The 16,655-nt window shown below is 57.3% G+C and overlaps 2 protein-coding genes across 6 annotated transcripts in view; one reads left to right on the top strand and one right to left on the bottom strand.

Annotated features, from left to right (window-relative positions):
* ANAPC15 (anaphase promoting complex subunit 15) overlaps positions 1-791 on the bottom strand; it is a 90,932-nt gene extending 90,141 nt beyond the window's left edge. Inside the window, exon 1 of one of the 2 annotated variants that reach the window (XM_080643184.1) lies at positions 474-791. The gene's annotated coding sequence lies outside the window, so the exon portion shown is untranslated. The remainder of the gene's footprint in view (positions 1-473) is intronic. The other variant, XM_080643177.1, reaches the window with a different exon arrangement.
* Positions 792-1,410: 619 nt separating this feature from the next.
* INPPL1 (inositol polyphosphate phosphatase like 1) lies at positions 1,411-16,617 on the top strand. 4 transcript variants are annotated; one of them, XM_080687752.1, is made up of 29 exons: positions 1,411-1,505; positions 2,285-2,683; positions 5,469-5,532; positions 5,624-5,774; positions 6,004-6,124; positions 6,372-6,512; positions 6,751-6,844; positions 6,952-7,041; positions 7,219-7,317; positions 7,432-7,582; positions 7,671-7,777; positions 8,111-8,213; positions 8,300-8,496; positions 8,802-8,919; positions 9,660-9,756; positions 10,014-10,152; positions 10,253-10,352; positions 10,440-10,528; positions 10,790-10,871; positions 10,994-11,083; positions 11,574-11,687; positions 11,828-11,916; positions 12,378-12,465; positions 12,557-12,712; positions 12,961-13,039; positions 13,136-13,276; positions 14,126-14,798; positions 15,036-15,181; positions 15,303-16,617. In XM_080687752.1, exons 2-29 carry the CDS (start codon positions 2,487-2,489, stop codon positions 15,391-15,393), a joined length of 3,807 nt encoding a protein of 1,268 aa, XP_080543878.1. In that variant the 5' UTR covers positions 1,411-1,505; positions 2,285-2,486; the 3' UTR covers positions 15,394-16,617. The 4 variants fall into 4 exon arrangements, with proteins under 4 accessions (XP_080543878.1, XP_080543877.1, XP_080543880.1 ...); XM_080687751.1 differs by having other exon boundaries at positions 14,126-14,836; XM_080687754.1 differs by lacking the exon at positions 15,036-15,181.
* Positions 16,618-16,655: the final 38 nt, after the last annotated feature.

Here is a 16,655-nt window from a genome sequence, read left to right as displayed (position 1 = left end):
AGAGGTGAAAAAAAATTCATAATTGATGTGGACTGAAGGGGCAGAGTTGGGGCTTGGGACCCTCACAGTAGGAAGAGAGTGTAGGAGGAGGGCAATCTGGGAGGTTCCTGGGGAGTAAATACTCAAATGCCTTGAACTGGTTCAGTCAGGCTATGTTCTGGAGGTATGGCATGAAGAGGGATGGGAACTCTTACCTTTGTCCCCATCTGTCAATGGTAGATATGCCTACCCTGGGTGGTTGCTCTGTCTTTGCAGTCCCCAGGAACTGGGCCTTAGTTGATTTCTGGGGCTCTCACTTCCCCCTTCCTCCTGAGTCTCCAAACTCAGACTGCAGTTGTCCCTAGAGAGGCACCAATACCTGTCTGACAACATCAGGCAGGTGGGTGATCAAGCTAGAACTAGAATGAGGCCTGAATACTCCTAGTCCAGTTCTCTCCTTGCCGTCCCTGGCTGCCCCCTCCTGGTAGACTCACCTTCCCTCATACCAAGAGGTGACTTGACTCGATGAGAGAAGTCGGGCACAGGTTGGCGGACGAATTATTGGGTTCCTGTAGGGGCCTGGCGACACTGCTGGGTTCGTGGGAGGGTCTCTCAGTTACTCTATTTATCAAGTTGGGAAGGTCCCACAGAGCCCCCTCTACGTCCCAGGCTTTGCTCTAGCTGGATTAAGTCAACGCGTATTTAAAATTGAGTAAGGAGTTGGTCAGGACTCAGACACTATTCAGCAAAATTAAAGTTGTCTCCCAGGTTAAAGGGGCACCTGCGACAGCCGTCCAGGAGTTGGCAGCAGTGGGAGCCAGGCTGCAGGCCTGCGCCTTTAAGGAGCTAGGGGGCGGAGGGGCGGGGCAGGAAGCGAACTCCCCGGCGGCGCCACCGGCTAGGTCTTTTTTGGGATGGGGCGGGCGCCCTGCTATGGGCCCCGCCCCGTTTCCGACCTCCAGGTGCCTGTCCCTCACTAGGCGGGAGGGGAGGGGGCAGGGGGTGTCGGATCAGACCGGCTTTGGGGAGCTCCCCACTCGGTATCCCGCCTACAAAGGCTCAAGTTTGTTGACTTGGAGCGAGTAGCTGGGGCGGGGGCGGGTGCTAATAATACTCGTCCGTTCAGCCGCCGCGCTTTGCAGTTTACACAGCTGTCACCCTCGGTACTCCTTCATTAATCATAAAAACAGCCGCCGTTTGGGAGCGCCTCCTGGGTGCCAGGCCCCGTGCCCAGACCTTTACGAGCACAGCCCTATTGAGTCTGCCCTCATAACCTTATCCCCATTTTACAGAGCGGGAAGGCTCGGCTCGGCGCGGGGCCGTGACTCGTCCGAGGTCCCTAGGCGGGTCGGCGGCTCTGGGATCCAGACGCGGGGCCGGGGAGGCGGGGCGCGGTGTTACCCGGGGGCGGAGCGGCGGGCGGGGCGGAAGGCGAAGGGGGTTGCGCGGCGGCTGGCCATCTTAAGTGGCCGCGGAGAGTCTAGGGCCGCTTCCCCCGGGAAGGGCGCCTCGGAGCAGCCCAGGAGGTGGGGGTCTGCGCGCGGCGGCCGCGGCTCTGGGGAGAGGTCGGGAGCCCACGGACTTGAGGGAACTTCCTCCTAGACGGGCAGAGGGAGGCCTGGGCTCGGACTGCTGAACCCCTCGAGGCCAGGGCCTGCGGGGATGGTGGATGGTGCCAGGGAACTTGGCCAAGAGGGGGGAAGGGCTCTGCCCGGGCTGAGAGGGGCTGCCAGGGACCGTGCGTGGTGTTTCGAGGACACTGACCCTCGTCAGGGGTTTTGTAGGGGATCGGATCTCTGTGGAGGGGATTCCCTCGCGGAATTTGTATGGAGCTGGACCCAGTGTAGTTTAGGGGTTCATGTCTAAGGGGGGTTGGATTACACGGGAGTTGGGGGTTGGGGCCGCTCGGATGATGGAGAGAGGGATGGAAGGAAGTTCATCGTGGGGTCCACGGGTTTGGGGAACTCGACTCTGCAAGGTTATGGGGGGCGGAATGGACGTCTGTGGGAGCTGGGGGTCATATTGCGATTATTAAAGGGGACTCATTCTCAGGGGAGGGGACTGGGGTCCCAAACTGTCGAGGCACAGGATGGAGGGACTTGGGCTTCCCTTAGGGGCTTGGCTAGATCTCCTCGGGATGGTGATGGCGAGGCAGACCATTGTGGGGTTTGGGAAGTCCCGGGTCCTGCGGGAATGCGGGGGGCGGGGGCGGGGGGCCCAGCGGAGGGGGAGGGGCGGCCGCCGGCTCTGCACTCCGGTCCTGCCCCTCCCGCCGCTTCTGAACAAACTTTTCTTTCTCTTCAAGTTGAGGCCGGCGCTGCAGGCGGCGGCGGTTGCACGGCAAACCAGGCGGCCTGCGCGGCGGAGCGCGGTGCCCGGATCCCCGACCCGGCGGCCCACGGATCCTCAGGCCCGGGGCCCGGGCCCAGCCCCAGCCTCAGCCCCTTGCGCGCCGAGGGTATGGCGCGGGGCGGTGGGCGCGGGCGGCGCTAAGCCCAGCGCGGGCCATGGCCTCGGCTTGCGGTGCGCTGGGCCCCGGAGGCAACGGGCCGGGGGGCGCGCTGGGCAGCCCGGCCCCTGCTTGGTACCACCGAGACCTGAGCCGCGCTGCTGCCGAGGAACTGCTGGCCCGGGCAGGCCGCGATGGCAGCTTCCTGGTCCGAGACAGCGAGAGTGTGGCGGGCGCCTTCGCGCTCTGCGTCCTGTGAGTGGCGCTGGGGCTGTCGGCGGGCGGGGGCTGGGTCTGGGGTTCCTTGAGTGTGTGGGGAGGGCTTGGGACAGAGGACGCCAGCGCCCCCCAGAGTGGGGCCTTGGCTTTATGCTGAGGCCGAGGAAGGATGCCGGGAGCACTTCCTTCCTGCTGTGTGTCTGGGGGCACGTTCTGGGGCGATGAAGCAGAGTAAGTGCCGACCCGCTGCCAGGGTGGCTGTAAGGGGGGAAAGTGCAGGGGGTCTCTGTCAGACCCCCTCAGGCACCCTCCAGATAGAAGGAGCTGGAGGAGTGAGGATGTGCATTGCATGGTTGTGTGCAGTGCTGCTTACAGAGATGGGGTGTTTGAGAGGTAGGCATAGGCGTAGTTGGAGTTGGGGCCAGAGGGACTAATGGGGTGTGTGAGGATGGTCAGCAGCTCCCTTAGGGGGCTTTGCTGTGGCCCCAGACTGAGGTTGGGGCCTGCCTGGCTGTGTATGGTTGGGGCTAGGGGGCAGGGTGGTGTCCAGAAGAAGAGGGTGAGGCTGTGTGGGGCCATGCCATTATTTCATGAATCAATGAGTGAGTATGTGTGCTCTGGCTCCCGGCTGCCCTAGCCTTGAACTATGGGTGCTGAGTGTGGGGCTAAACTTGGCACCTCTCTGGGTGGGCCTGGTTCTGTGGCTGTACCCATTAGCCATAGGTGGCGGTGGTGTTGGGGTGAGTTTGCACTTTTAGTTTTTGGAGTCTTCTCCCTGAGCTGTCCCCCACACCACTCAGTGTGACACTGGGTTAGGCCCCTATGGGCCTCAGGAGTGGGAGGTGGTGAGTGGGGAGCCACACGGCTGCTTTGTTTAGATCTAGTTATGTTTCTCCTTGGACCCATGAGCTTTCCTAAACCTCCATCCTTCTGTCCCTTCCCTCTCTGTTCTCTTCACATCTTGGGAGGAGGGGGGGCGGGGGTGCATTGGCCTAGGCTAGTGGTTCTCAATTGGGGTTGACTTGATCCCTCAGGGGACATTTGGCAATGTCTAGAGACATTTTTTGGTTGTCACAACTGGAATGATGCTACTGGCATCTAGTGGGTAGAAGCTAGGGATGCTGCTAAGCATCCTACAAGCACAGGGCAGCCCCTCACAACAAAGAATTATGCAGTCCAAAACCTCAGTAGTGCTGAGGCTGAGAAACCCTGAGGCAGGCAGTGGACCTGAAGAGGAAGGGGTGCTCTAAGTCTCAGCTTATGCCCTAAGTCTGAGGCTCAGCCTGGAAGACTAAAGAGGAGCAGTCTAAGCTGATGAATATCCTTGAGCCCTGCCTCCCAGCCCTCTCTGAGGCATAACCCCTAATTAGGGAGGGGAGAGAGGCAGGTGTTGGGTCAGCTGTTGAGTGAGAGGAGGACAGCTGGGCCTGTGTCTGGGTGAGGAAGTTATTGTCCCAGGAGGGGAGAATCCTGGCTCTATTGCCAGGAGAGGAGATGGGTGGGGTGAGGGTCTGTGGGGAGGTACTTCTGCTTTGCCAGCTGACTCTGGCTACTTGCATTTCAGGAGTCTGGGGGTGGGCGATCAGAAACATACTTGCTTACCTGTATACACACCCACATGTATACAGGTAACATTCAGGACACATCCCTGCCTCAGCGGGCACAGGCGATCCGATCAGCAGGCCAGGATATAAGGCCTTGGCCTCTGCCTTTTACTTGCTTGGTGTTTCATCTGTGAGTCTCAGTTTCCTCTTCTAGAGAATGGAGATGATAATAATATCTGCCTTAAAAGGTGAAGATTAATGAGATCATGTCTGTGCTAAGTACCTGGCCTGTCACAGAGACAGGGCTCAGTTAATGGGATGTTATTATTTTTATAAACAGGGGCCCACAGTCCACAAACCAACACACCCAGTCACATACAGACACCAGCATGGCTTGTGTCTGGTTGGCAGCCAAGAGAGCCCTCAAAGGGGGCCCACTTGAGGGAAGGGAATGGCCCTGTGGCCAAGGTAAAGGGTCTTTGCATATAGGCATTTGGTCCTCTCTGGAGCGAACACCCCCTCCTGCCTAATACACAGTCTGGGTGACTCCCTTAGGCAAGACTACTCTGAGGTACGGCTGCAGAGGGAGTCTTCCAGCCCCACTGAGTGTGGCCTTCGCCACCCAGGCCTGGCTCAGCTGTCACCTGCTCAGCTGTTGCTGTCATCTGCCAGCACCCCTATCACCCCTCCTCAGTTTGGGGCTCCTAGTGGCCTGGGTCTACCATGGGGGGTCCCCTTAGGTCATCCCAATTTTCTGGTGTCTGGGGAAGTGGGTAGAAATCCCCAGGATGATACCCCTACACTCCCCAGCAAAACTGCCCCAAACACACCCAACTTCAGCAGAGCTAGACACCAACATAAACATAGACAGCAGGCACATGTGTGTTAGCACATTGCCCATGCATGCAAACAGCGGTTACCCAGGCTTCTGAGGACTCTTAATCTGGCGGGGGGCCCAGACTGGTACCACAGCCCAGAGGGGCTGTTTAGACAGCTGTGGAGGCCACAAAAGAGCTGTCTGTTACTTCCCGGGCCCTGCGGTGGGTGTGGAGACTATGTAGGTCTGGGGGGGGGGGGGGGGCGGTTCCTGCTTATTGGTGACACTAGCAGGATAGACGTGGACTGCCCCCATCATTAACCCTGTACAGCTTGGGCAAATAGTTATAGGGAAGCCAAGCTGAAAAGGCTGGCGTTGAGCCAGTGGCAGGAGGAGAGGGTACCTTGGGGCTTAGACTCTAGCCTGGGAGTGACAGATAATGACCTCCACCTTCTATCAGGTATCAGAAGCATGTGCACACATATCGAATTCTGCCTGATGGAGAAGACTTCCTGGCTGTGCAGGTAGGGGCTTGGACCCTGACCCCTGTCCTTGATTCCAGCCTGTGGCCTGAGACTAGCTGGCTGACCCTTCTCCCACCCTTGTTGGCTGCAGACCTCGCAGGGTGTGCCTGTGCGCCGCTTCCAGACCCTGGGCGAGCTCATTGGCCTGTATGCCCAGCCCAACCAGGGCCTGGTGTGCGCCCTGCTGCTGCCTGTGGAGCGGGAGCGAGAGCCAGACCCTCAAGATGACCGCGATGCCTCAGGTGCCACCCGGTGTGCAGTGTGCAAATGCCTGCCCTGCCTCGTGTTCAAATACTACCTGCTTCTTTCCATCCCATTTTCTCAACCTGCCTTCTTTAAAGCCCAGCCCTAACCATGATGCTAGGGACCTTTACCCCCTTTCCATGGAAGTTTCTGATCACCATGGCATTCCCCTATACTTCACTGAGGGTGGGAGGCCCAGATGGATGCCCCACTGACCCCTGTCCACAGATGGGGAGGATGAGAAGCCCCCGCTGCCCCCACGCTCTGGCTCCACCAGCATTTGTGCCTCTGTGGGGCCCAGCAGCCCCCCACCAGCCCCTGAGACCCCCACAACTCCGGCTGCTGAGAGGTAAGACCCCAATCCCCTCCACTGAGCAGGAAGTCCCTTTCTCCTCTGAGAACTATGTTCTCACTAAAGGTGGGGAGACCTTTTAGGCCTCACACCCAGGGGCACCCATCCCATCTCAGCCCCAGAGACAGATACCCTGATCCATGGTACTCTGATTGTCAATAGCACTGTCTCCTCTATGGATAGGGTAGGGGTGCTGGGACAGGGTCAGCAAGGCCTCTATTGACTTCTTAACCCCTTCTCCAAGTGCTCCCAATGGGCTGAGCACTGTCTCGCATGAGTACCTGAAGGGCAGCTACGGGCTGGACCTGGAGGCTGTTCGGAGTGGAGCCAGCAACCTGCCCCACCTCACCCGCACTCTTGCCACCTCATGCCGGAGGCTACACAGGTACCTGGGACATCCAACACCATGCATTGCACCCTTACCCCTCCCACCTGTCCTTACCTGCTCTCCCTTGCTGCACAGATGCCCTGACCTCTGACCTCTGGCCCTGAACAGGGAACCAGTCATTGCCTCCTGTCTTTTCCTCACCTGAATCCTTGCATCCTTATGGTGGAGGCTGAAGCCCCCCTTCCCTGTACCTGGATCGGGGTGGGCAGTTCTTCTGAACTGATGTCTCCCCTAGTGAGGTGGATAAGGTCCTGTCTGGCCTGGAAATTCTGTCCAAGGTGTTTGACCAGCAGAGCTCGCCCATGGTGACCCGCCTTTTGCAGCAACAGGTAGGGTTGTGGGAACATCTTTGGGGAATGGGTTCATGTTCTGGGGCTGAGTTGGGGACCTCCTGCCTGGTGGCCTCATGTACAAGACTTATGCCTTCTCACTGCAGAACGCACCACAGACGGGGGAGCAGGAACTAGAGAGCCTGGTGCTGAAACTGTCAGTGTTAAAGGACTTCCTGTCAGGCATCCAGAAGAAGGTGGCCTGACTCCTGACCTCTGACCCCTCACCCACCAGTCCCTTACCACTCCCATTGGCCTAATTGATCTCAAGCCTGAAATTATAGTTTAGGGGCACCTCAATCATGCCCCTCTCAGAAGCAGCCCTCTGACCTTGTCCCCTGTCCTCTCATGTCCCCTGCCCTTGCCCTCTCCAGGCCCTGAAGGCCCTTCAGGATATAAGTTCCACGGCCCCCCCGGCTCCACTGCAGCCATGCACACGTAAGGCCAAGACCATCCCTGTGCAGGCCTTTGAGGTACATGGCAGGGGGTGCCAGCTGGGGTCTCATGGGTCAAAGGACAGTTGGAGGTGAAGGGGTTGTTGCCTGCCCCGAGGTCTTTTCAGCATCTCCTTACCTCTTGGCCTGCAGGTGAAGCTGGATGTGACCCTGGGCGATCTGACCAAGATCGGGAAGTCACAGAAGTTCACGCTGAGCGTGGATGTTGAGGGTGGGCGGCTGGTGTTGCTGCGGAGACAGCGAGACTCACAGGAGGACTGGACAACCTTCACACATGACCGCAGTGAGCCAGGGCCTAAACTGGGAGGGGTGGACAGGGCAGCCCCGGGCCTCAGTACATAGGCCAGTGTGACTCATTCTCCATCCCCTAGTCCGCCAGCTCATTAAGTCTCAGCGTGTCCAGAACAAGCTGGGTGTTGTGTTTGAGAAGGAGAAGGACCGGACACAGCGCAAGGACTTCATCTTTGTCAGTGCCCGGGTGAGCAGCAGATTGGGCTAGGCCATTGGGGGCTGCAGGAGTCCCCATGGGATGGGAAAAGAGGGAACACATGATATAGGCATGTCATCCCTCCTGGCAGGGTGGGTCTGACAGGGCAGAGAGTTCATGTATGGAGAGTGGGTGGCCTGAGGGTGGATTTAAATACTCATTCAATGAATATTTATCGAGCACCTATTATATGCATGAACTATATAGTGGTGTACCAGACAGGCATGACCCTCCCCTCATGGTACCTGCTACCTAGCAGGGTATCCCTAGAAGGGGGGGTTCCCTGGTTGCTCACCTGCCTCTTATTGGCTGCTGTTTCCCCAGAAGCGGGAGGCCTTCTGCCAGCTGCTACAGCTCATGAAGAACAAGCACTCGAAGCAGGATGAGCCCGACATGATCTCTGTCTTCATAGGCACCTGGAACATGGGTGAGGCCTGGGGGCAGGGGCTGAGGTGGGAGGGAGAAATGGCCCCAGAGCAGGGGCCTGACCACTCCCATCCCCTCCACCTCCAGGAAGTGTGCCTCCTCCGAAAAATGTGACATCTTGGTTCACATCGAAGGGCCTGGGGAAGACCCTGGACGAGGTCACAGTTGCCATACCCCATGACATCTATGTTTTTGGGACCCAGGAGAACTCGGTGGGTGACCGAGAATGGCTGGACCTGCTACGCGGGGGCCTCAAGGAGCTCACAGATCTGGATTACCGCCCGGTGAGGGGGGTCATCTTGTCCAGTCCCCTCTCCTCACAACCACCCCAAACTATCCTGCTTGACCTTATGGTGACCCTGGGAACACAACTTGACTGGCTGTTCTTCTGGCCCATGAGCATATCCTTTATGAGATTTAACTCGAGTCCTTCATACTATGGGAGGGTCTGTTTCTCTTTTGCTCCTCAGAAAGAAGATAGCAAGCCTGTGCCTGCCAGCACAATTGATATAGTATGGGCTGTGGGGAGGGAGGGGTTGTGGACAGTGGCCCAGCTCGGGACAGTGGTGACTCTGTACTCTCCACCCAGATTGCCATGCAGTCCCTGTGGAACATCAAGGTGGCTGTGCTGGTCAAGCCAGAGCACGAGAACCGCATCAGCCATGTCAGTACCTCCAGTGTGAAGACTGGCATTGCCAACACCCTGGGTGAGCAGAGTGGACCTCCTGCTTCCTCTCCAGCCCAGGATTTTCCCCTTTTGAGTGGTCTCAGCTTTTCCATATATGGAACTCTTTGAACTTTGTAAAGTATGTTCCTATTCTAAATCTCATCTGGCCCCACCAGGAAGGCAGGCCAGGATAATCACCTCCATTTCACCTATATATATAAAAGCCTAAGCGACCTTTAAGACTGGTGGACTGGTTGCTATGATGCGCACTGACCACCAGGGGGCAGATGCTCAACGCAGGTCCTTCACCCTCCCCTACCCCCCCTTCTGATCTCTGGCCAGGCGGAGGGACCCCACCCATGCACGAATTTGTGCACAGGGCCTCTAGTAGATGATGAAACTCAGGCCCAGAGTGGTTGAGTGATCTGTCCAAGGTCGCACGCGGTGGAGCCTGGCATAGTGCCTAGGTCTGTTGGTTTGCAGTCCAGTGCTCCTCCAGGGTGGATTCTATCCAGAATCTGTAGGTCCTTGCAGCTTCACCCTTGGAATCACCTGTGATCTCCAGGGGCTCTGCTCACACATGCAGACAGACTCGGTCCATCCACGTGTGTGCCCTATGTGAATCTCCAGGGAAGGTGTGGGTGTGTGCTCAAAGGCCTGCCTAACTCCTCAAATGTGTGGGTGGGGGGTGTTGGGAGAACGTTCCCACTGCTGCTTCGAGGGGAGAGCTGGGAGCCCTCTAAGGGTGACTTGGGCCTTTTTTTCTTGATGTCCTGACAGGAAACAAGGGGGCTGTGGGCGTCTCCTTCATGTTCAATGGCACTTCATTTGGCTTTGTGAATTGCCACCTCACCTCGGGAAATGAGAAGACTGCCCGGTGAGCGGGTGCCTTCCCAAACAGTCTCTTCACCCTCATCCCTTAATTCACCTGAGGCCTATTCTCTCTCCCATATCCCAGTCCATGACCTACCTATGTCCCTGTCCCAAGAGACCACCTTCTCCCTTATCCCAACTCAAGACACCTCTTTCCTAAGCGACCCTGACCCCTACCCCATCTCTGACCCCAGAGACTTCTTACCTTTCTGCGTGTCCCTGAGTCCTGACCCTGGGGACCTCCTCCCATCCTCACTGTAGGCGGAACCAGAACTACCTGGACATCCTGCGGCTGCTCTCGCTGGGTGACCGCCAGCTCAGTGCCTTTGACATCTCTCTGCGTTTCACTCACCTCTTCTGGTTTGGGGACCTCAACTACCGTCTGGACATGGATATCCAGGTGCGAGCAGGTGGCTGGGCTGGGGGTCAGATGGGCTCTCACCTCTGGCTCTGGCTCTGGCTCAGAGGGACAGTCTTCAGCCTTTGTGTCCCCACCCCAGGAGATCCTGAACTATATCAGCAGAAAGGAGTTTGAGCCCCTGCTCAGGGTGGACCAGCTCAACTTGGAGCGGGAGAAGCACAAGGTCTTCCTCCGATTCAGTGAGTGTGGGCCAAGTAGGAGGTCTGAGGGCCAGAGATCTGTGATATCCCTGAGCCCTGACCCCAGCCTGTTCCCTGCCTCCCTAGGTGAAGAGGAGATTTCCTTCCCGCCCACCTACCGCTACGAGCGAGGTTCCCGGGACACATATGCCTGGCATAAGCAGAAGCCAACTGGGGTGAGTGAGGAGAACAGGTGTGCCTTAGGACCCCAGGGCTGCAGTGAATCAGAGTGCTTATGGGGTCAAAGGTGTAGGCATCTGCAGTTACCACTCCAGTGCTGTGTTCCCTCTGAGGCCATAGGGGTAATACTAGGTCTTGTGAGGATCCAAGTGGAAGGATGTGGGGCCTCATCAGCTCTGGGAGTTGGGCAGGGGAGGGGGCTTGTACTGACCAGCCCCTAGCTGTTGGCCCTGACCATGCTGCCATCCCCTGTCCAGGTCCGGACCAACGTGCCTTCATGGTGTGACCGGATTCTCTGGAAATCCTACCCTGAGACCCACATCATCTGCAATTCCTATGGTCAGAGCCTCACGGAAAGGGTGATGGGCGATCCTGGGTAGTCACTGTCCTGACTCTGCTCGAGCTTTGGGAAGTGGGAACACAGCTTTCCCCTGAGCCCCCATTCCTATCCCCCTCCCCAGGTTGCACTGATGACATTGTCACCAGCGACCACTCCCCCGTGTTTGGGACATTTGAGGTTGGAGTTACCTCTCAGTTCATTTCCAAGAAAGGTGACTATTCTGGATATGCTTGTGGCTGTTGCACACATCTGGGGGCACAGGTGGAGACCTGGGATATGCATGGGCTTGAATATATGTGTGTGTGTACACGTACATGTGGAATGTTTCTGAATATGATGTGTGTGCCTGGGTCATCGTAAGAGGTACATGCCCATGAGTATGTGTGTATATGTGTGAGTGGCTATCTGCCTGGGGCCACGTGTGTGCCCCTGAATGTGCCTGATGGTGTGGTGGATTACTGGCGGGCAATCCCTGAGGCATTCTGGTTCCCAGCACCTCTTAGAGGACCTCTCATCCTTGAGTTGTCTGTCTGCTCTGATCTAGGGTCTGGGCATTAGGGTCTCACTCCCTATTGGCTTGTTGGGACTGGGAAGGCCCCTCCTGGCCTTCCCTCCTGCCCTGCCAGGGCTCAGTCTCTCTGTCCTTTTCATCCTGTCACCTTCTCAGCCCTCCTGTCTTCCTTCTGCCTTCTGCCCCTCAGGGCTCTCAAAGACTTCAGACCAGGCCTACATTGAGTTTGAGAGCATCGAGGCCATTGTGAAAACAGCCAGCCGCACCAAGTTCTTCATTGAGTTCTACTCCACCTGCCTGGAGGGTCAGAAGGGGCCCAGGGCTGGAGTGGGCCAAGGGGCATGAGAGACCAGATGTGCCCAGAGCAGTTAGCCCTCTACCCTAGTTAGGGGGAAGGGTAGCCGGGAAGTGGTACTTAATGGGTGTTCCTCACCTCCACCCCAGAGTACAAGAAGAGCTTTGAGAACGATGCCCAGAGCAGTGATAACATCAACTTCCTCAAAGTGCAGTGGTCTTCACGCCAGCTGCCCACGGTGAGGCTGCAGGCAGGGCCTGGGCTCATGGGTGAGGGCACAGAGAGGGTGCAGTGGAGTATATTCAGGGCCTGCCTGGGAGGGCAGGCAGAGCCTGCAGAGCACATGCGTGTGTGTGCATGTCAGGGGGTCAGGGGTGGGCATGAGTGAGGAGAGGGCGTTTGCTTCATTTGGGGCCAAGTTACAGTTTGTTCATTTGTTTAATCATTACTTTTTGAACCTTTGCTAAATGTCAGGTCCTATGTTGGCTATTGAGGATGCAGAAAATTAATTAATTACAATGCTTTTAAGTGCTATGAAAGGCCCATATAGGGCTGTGTCTTCTACATTAAGGATTTGAGTTCTTTCCTTAAGAGTTGAGCTGAAGTGATCATGCATGAGCCTGAGGGTAGGGTTGAGTGGTGTTGGGCAGGAGTGGGTAGTGGGGGCTTTGTTCCTCACTGGGCCTCTCCACTCCACAGCTCAAGCCCATTCTGGCTGACATCGAGTACCTGCAAGACCAGCACCTCCTGCTCACAGTGAAGTCCATGGATGGCTATGAATCCTATGGTGAGGGGTGAGGGGTGAGGGATGCCTAGGAGCATAGGAAGCCACATGGGGCCCTAGAAAGGTTTGGCCATTTGTTGGTTTGCCCTTTCAGGGGAGTGTGTGGTGGCGCTCAAGTCCATGATTGGCAGCACGGCCCAGCAGTTCCTGACCTTCCTGTCCCACCGTGGCGAGGAGACAGGCAACATCCGTGGCTCCATGAAGGTGCGGGTGCCCACAGAGCGCCTGGGCACCCGTGAACGACTCTACGGTGGGGGCTCCATTGGGAGGGGTGTGGGGCATGAGATGAGGTGGTGTGGGTAGGCCTAGGAGGAAAGGACCAGGGGTGTGGGGAGAGCATGTTAGAATCCCTGGAATATAGTGTTTGGAAGTTCTGCAGCCATGGCTGGGAGTGGGCCTGCCCTGAGGGAGTACCTGGGAAGAGGCTGGAAGGTCAGTGAGTGCCCGGGATCCAGGACCCCAAGTCCCCTCTGAGTCCCCTCTCCCTTTCTCCCCCAGAGTGGATCAGCATTGATAAGGATGAGGCAGGAACAAAGGGCAAAGCCCCCTCTGTGTCCCGAGGCAGCCAAGAGCCCAGGTGAGCTGGGGCTGTGTGGGGTGTCATGTGAAGGGGTGCCTGGGGGCTTTTGGTCAGCCCCTACTTCATCTCTCCTGCCCTATGCACCCCTGGCAGGTCAGGGAGCCGAAAGCCAGCCCCCACAGAGGCCTTCTGCCCACTGTCCAAGTTATTTGAAGAACCAGAGAAACCACCACCAACTGGGAGGCCACCAGCCCCTCCTCGAGCTACTCCCCGGGAGGAGCCCTTGACCCCCAGGTGAGAGAACTTTACCCATCACGGTGCTTGGCTTTCAGCACCAGCCTGGGGACTGTCGGCAGCTTGGGTGCTCTGCTGCACCATGGCCCTACGCCATGGCCACTCTGGCCAGCCAGGCCTCTCGTAGGTGTGGCTCTCTGAGTCAAAGGGAGCATAGTCAGCCTTTCCTCTCAATTCTGCCTTAGAAATGGTTTCTGCAACAGCTCCCTCCACGTAAACAGAACTCGTGTGAGCCTCCTGTGTGGAGAAGGCACATGCCTCGGCTCGAGGCCTCCCTCGGCGCTCTCTGTGGAGCACTCACAGTTCTATAGTGCCCCCTGGAAACGGGTTTGTGATCAAATGAGTTTGAGAAACGGTTCTTGCTAGTTTCTTTTCTTAGATATTCCCAGTGCACATTAATATTAGCCAAAGCTCTGAGCTTGTGGACAGGAAGGAAACCCTTTTTCAACTTTGTTGAATATAGTTTCCCAAACTTAATGGGCCAGGAAACTTCTTTTCCACACAATAACTATTAATATCCAGTGTTCTGTGGATCATACTTTGGGAAAGTGATTATATCCAATTGTTGCTTGAACTTAACCAAAAACTCCTAGGTCCAGGGGGTGCTTTTTCACTCATCTTCAGCTGTTATCGGTCATCTTGGTTTTATTGCCAGGTTTGTGTAAAACTAACTTGAATTCCTGAGCAAGAGTCCTCAGTAGGTCAGTCTCAGATGCCTCAAGAGAGGGAAAGTGATATGCTCAAGGTCACATGTCTCCCGACTCCCAGTCTGGTTTTCCTTCTACCTCACCCACTACCTTCACTTTGGGTTTCTGGATCCTGACTTAGTTATCCTGCTCCCTAACCCAGGTTGAAGCCAGAGGGGGCTCCAGAGCCTGAAGGGGTGGCGGCTCCTCCACCCAAGAACAGCTTCAATAACCCTGCCTACTACGTCCTTGAAGGGGTCCCACACCAGCTGCTGCCCCCAGAGCCACCTCCGCCTGCCAGGGCCCTTGTCCCACCTGCCACCAAGAACAAGGTGGCCATCACAGTGCCTGCTCCACAGCTTGGTCGCCACAGGCCTCCCCGTGTGGGAGAGGGGAGCTCATCAGATGAGGAGCCTGGGGGCACACTGCCCCCTCCAGACTTTCCACCCCCACCACTGCCAGACTCGGCCATCTTCCTGCCTCCAAGCCTGGATCCTTTGCCAGGGCCAGTGGTCCGGGGTCGCAGTGGGGGTGAGGCCCGTGGCCCACCACCCCCTAAGGCCCATCCAAGACCCCCACTGCCCCCAGGTCCCTCATCCACTAGCACTTTCCTGGGGGAGGTAGCCAGTGGGGACGATCGCTCCTGCTCGGTGCTGCAGATGGCCAAGACACTGAGTGAGGTGGACTACGCTCCTGCTGGGCCTGGCCGCTCAGTGCTCCTGCCAGGCCCCCTGGAGCTGCAGCCACCCAGGGGACTGCCCTCAGACTATGGCCGGCCGCTCAGCTTCCCTCCACCTCGTATCCGAGAGAGCATCCAGGAGGACCTGGCAGAGGAGGTGTGTGGACCAGGGGTGGCTGGCTGTGTATACCTGAGGTGTGTGCTTGTCCCTGGCCTGCGGTTTCCTTTTACACCATTCAACACTCAAGGGTGTCCCCTCTACCCTGAGCTGGGCACTGGGGAGTTGGGAGACATGAATTAGCCCCCGTCCTTGCCTCCCTTCCCTCCACCCCAGGATATGTGGTAGAATATGGCTGTCTTTCAGAGCTTTCCCTGACATGCCCTATTTCTTCAGGCTCCGTGCCCGTGCCCGTGCCCGCAGAGCGGGCGGGCCGGCGGGCTGGGTGAGGCGGGCATGGGCGCCTGGCTGCGGGCCATCGGCTTGGAGCGCTATGAGGAGGGCCTGGTGCACAATGGCTGGGACGACCTGGAGTTTCTCAGGTGGGGGTGGGGCTGGAGGCAGATGGGTGGGGCTTGCCCTGGGGCGGAGCCATGGATCCTCTGGAGTCCAGAGTCTGGACTACCTCGCCCATCTCTCAGCCTCCCTTACCCCTTCCTACAGCGACATCACCGAGGAGGACCTGGAGGAGGCTGGGGTGCAGGACCCGGCTCACAAGCGCCTCCTTCTGGACACCCTGCAGCTCAGCAAGTGATAGCGGTGGCACTGTGAAGCTGCGAATTCAGCGCCCCTTCCTACCCCCACGAAGATCTAGCCATGGCCCCCGAGTTGAAAATTTATGAGGGGTGGGCAGCACCTCTCTACCTATTTATTTGGAATCTGCGTTCCCCACTACCCAATCGTTTGGAATGCCCTAATTAGGACAGCCTGCTCCTCCTTTTATTCCAGGGGCACCAGAGATCAGTTACCATGGTTACCAAGGACCTTGGTTATTCTGGTGCTGCCCATCCTTTCTGGACCCCTCAGACCTAAGGAGTGTCTGAGGGGTCCATTTGGGTACGTCTGGACCCTCACTTTCACCACTGTTCTTTGGCCTGTAGCACAGAGGGAGGGGCTCAGTTGGGACCTCTCCCCAACACCCACTCTGGGGTGTCCATCCGGAAATGAAGGAACAGTCCAAGTACCGGGCTGGGTTTAATTTAAGATTTTCTTTGTGGGTTTAGGAAGGGCAGGGACTTTAATATTATTGGGGCGGTTGGGAACGGGGGATGAATCTCTGCCATAAAGTGCCAGTTTGCTTAGTTCTCACTGTCTCCTGATCTATGCGTGCGTGTGTAGAAGCCTCTGGGAGCAAGGGAAACCCAGCTCTTACCAGCAGCCAGCCTGTCCCCATCCTGGGTACTCAGAGGGGTTAGCGGCATGATGTCTTCAATAAATTAAGTTTTATTTGGATTGAGCAAAACTCACCTCAATAAATTACAAGTTTTTCAAAGGAAAAGAACAACGATAAAACAAAAAATCAGGAGGAAACCCCTCTGTCCCATTGGCCTGGTAGCCCCTCCACTCTAAAGGGCCTACCCTCTGGGCCAGACTGGTTGCCAGACGGGAGGGAACGCTGAGAGACAAATTGGTGGGACCCTTCAGGCTGCTGATTATGGTGAGCCTGAGGGGTGGGGCAGCTGGCTGGTCACCAAGGTGGGGAATGATCCAGCCTGCTGCAAAGAGGGGAGGGGCGGGCTGGTCCTCCCCGAGGACCCTCACATTGGAACACTGTTAGGGACCGGCAGGTATTTGATCCCGGTTCCAACGAAAGCCAAGCCAGACGCGCCTCTGGGCTCTCCTAGGGGGGAAGGGGGTCCCAGGGAAAAGTACCCCACTCTGCCGGGTGGGGGTGGGTGAGGACAAGAGTGGCTCTTTGTCTCCAAAACTAGGGAGGGGACTCCTAGGGGTCAGACACAGTGGGAGGTGGGGACTTCCAGGCAGGCGGCCGGGATTGGGAGGGGCTCTGTCGGGTCT

Source organism: Plecotus auritus (genome assembly GCF_963455305.1).
Source record: "Plecotus auritus genome assembly, chromosome: 9".
Classification (NCBI taxonomy): domain Eukaryota; kingdom Metazoa; phylum Chordata; class Mammalia; order Chiroptera; family Vespertilionidae; genus Plecotus; species Plecotus auritus.
The sequence above is the reverse complement of the archived record's forward strand: the minus strand, read 5'-3'. Positions and strand labels throughout refer to the sequence as shown.

Bases quoted from the DNA above. Each gene is read 5' to 3' on its own strand.
- INPPL1 (XM_080687751.1), top strand. From the start codon at position 2,487: ATGGCCTCGGCTTGCGGTGCGCTGGGCCCCGGAGGCAACGGGCCGGGG. The intron at 10,529-10,789 runs GTGAGTGAGGAG...TCCCCTGTCCAG, and splicing joins ATAAGCAGAAGCCAACTGGG to GTCCGGACCAACGTGCCTTC. The intron at 11,917-12,377 runs GTGAGGCTGCAG...TCCACTCCACAG, and splicing joins CTTCACGCCAGCTGCCCACG to CTCAAGCCCATTCTGGCTGA.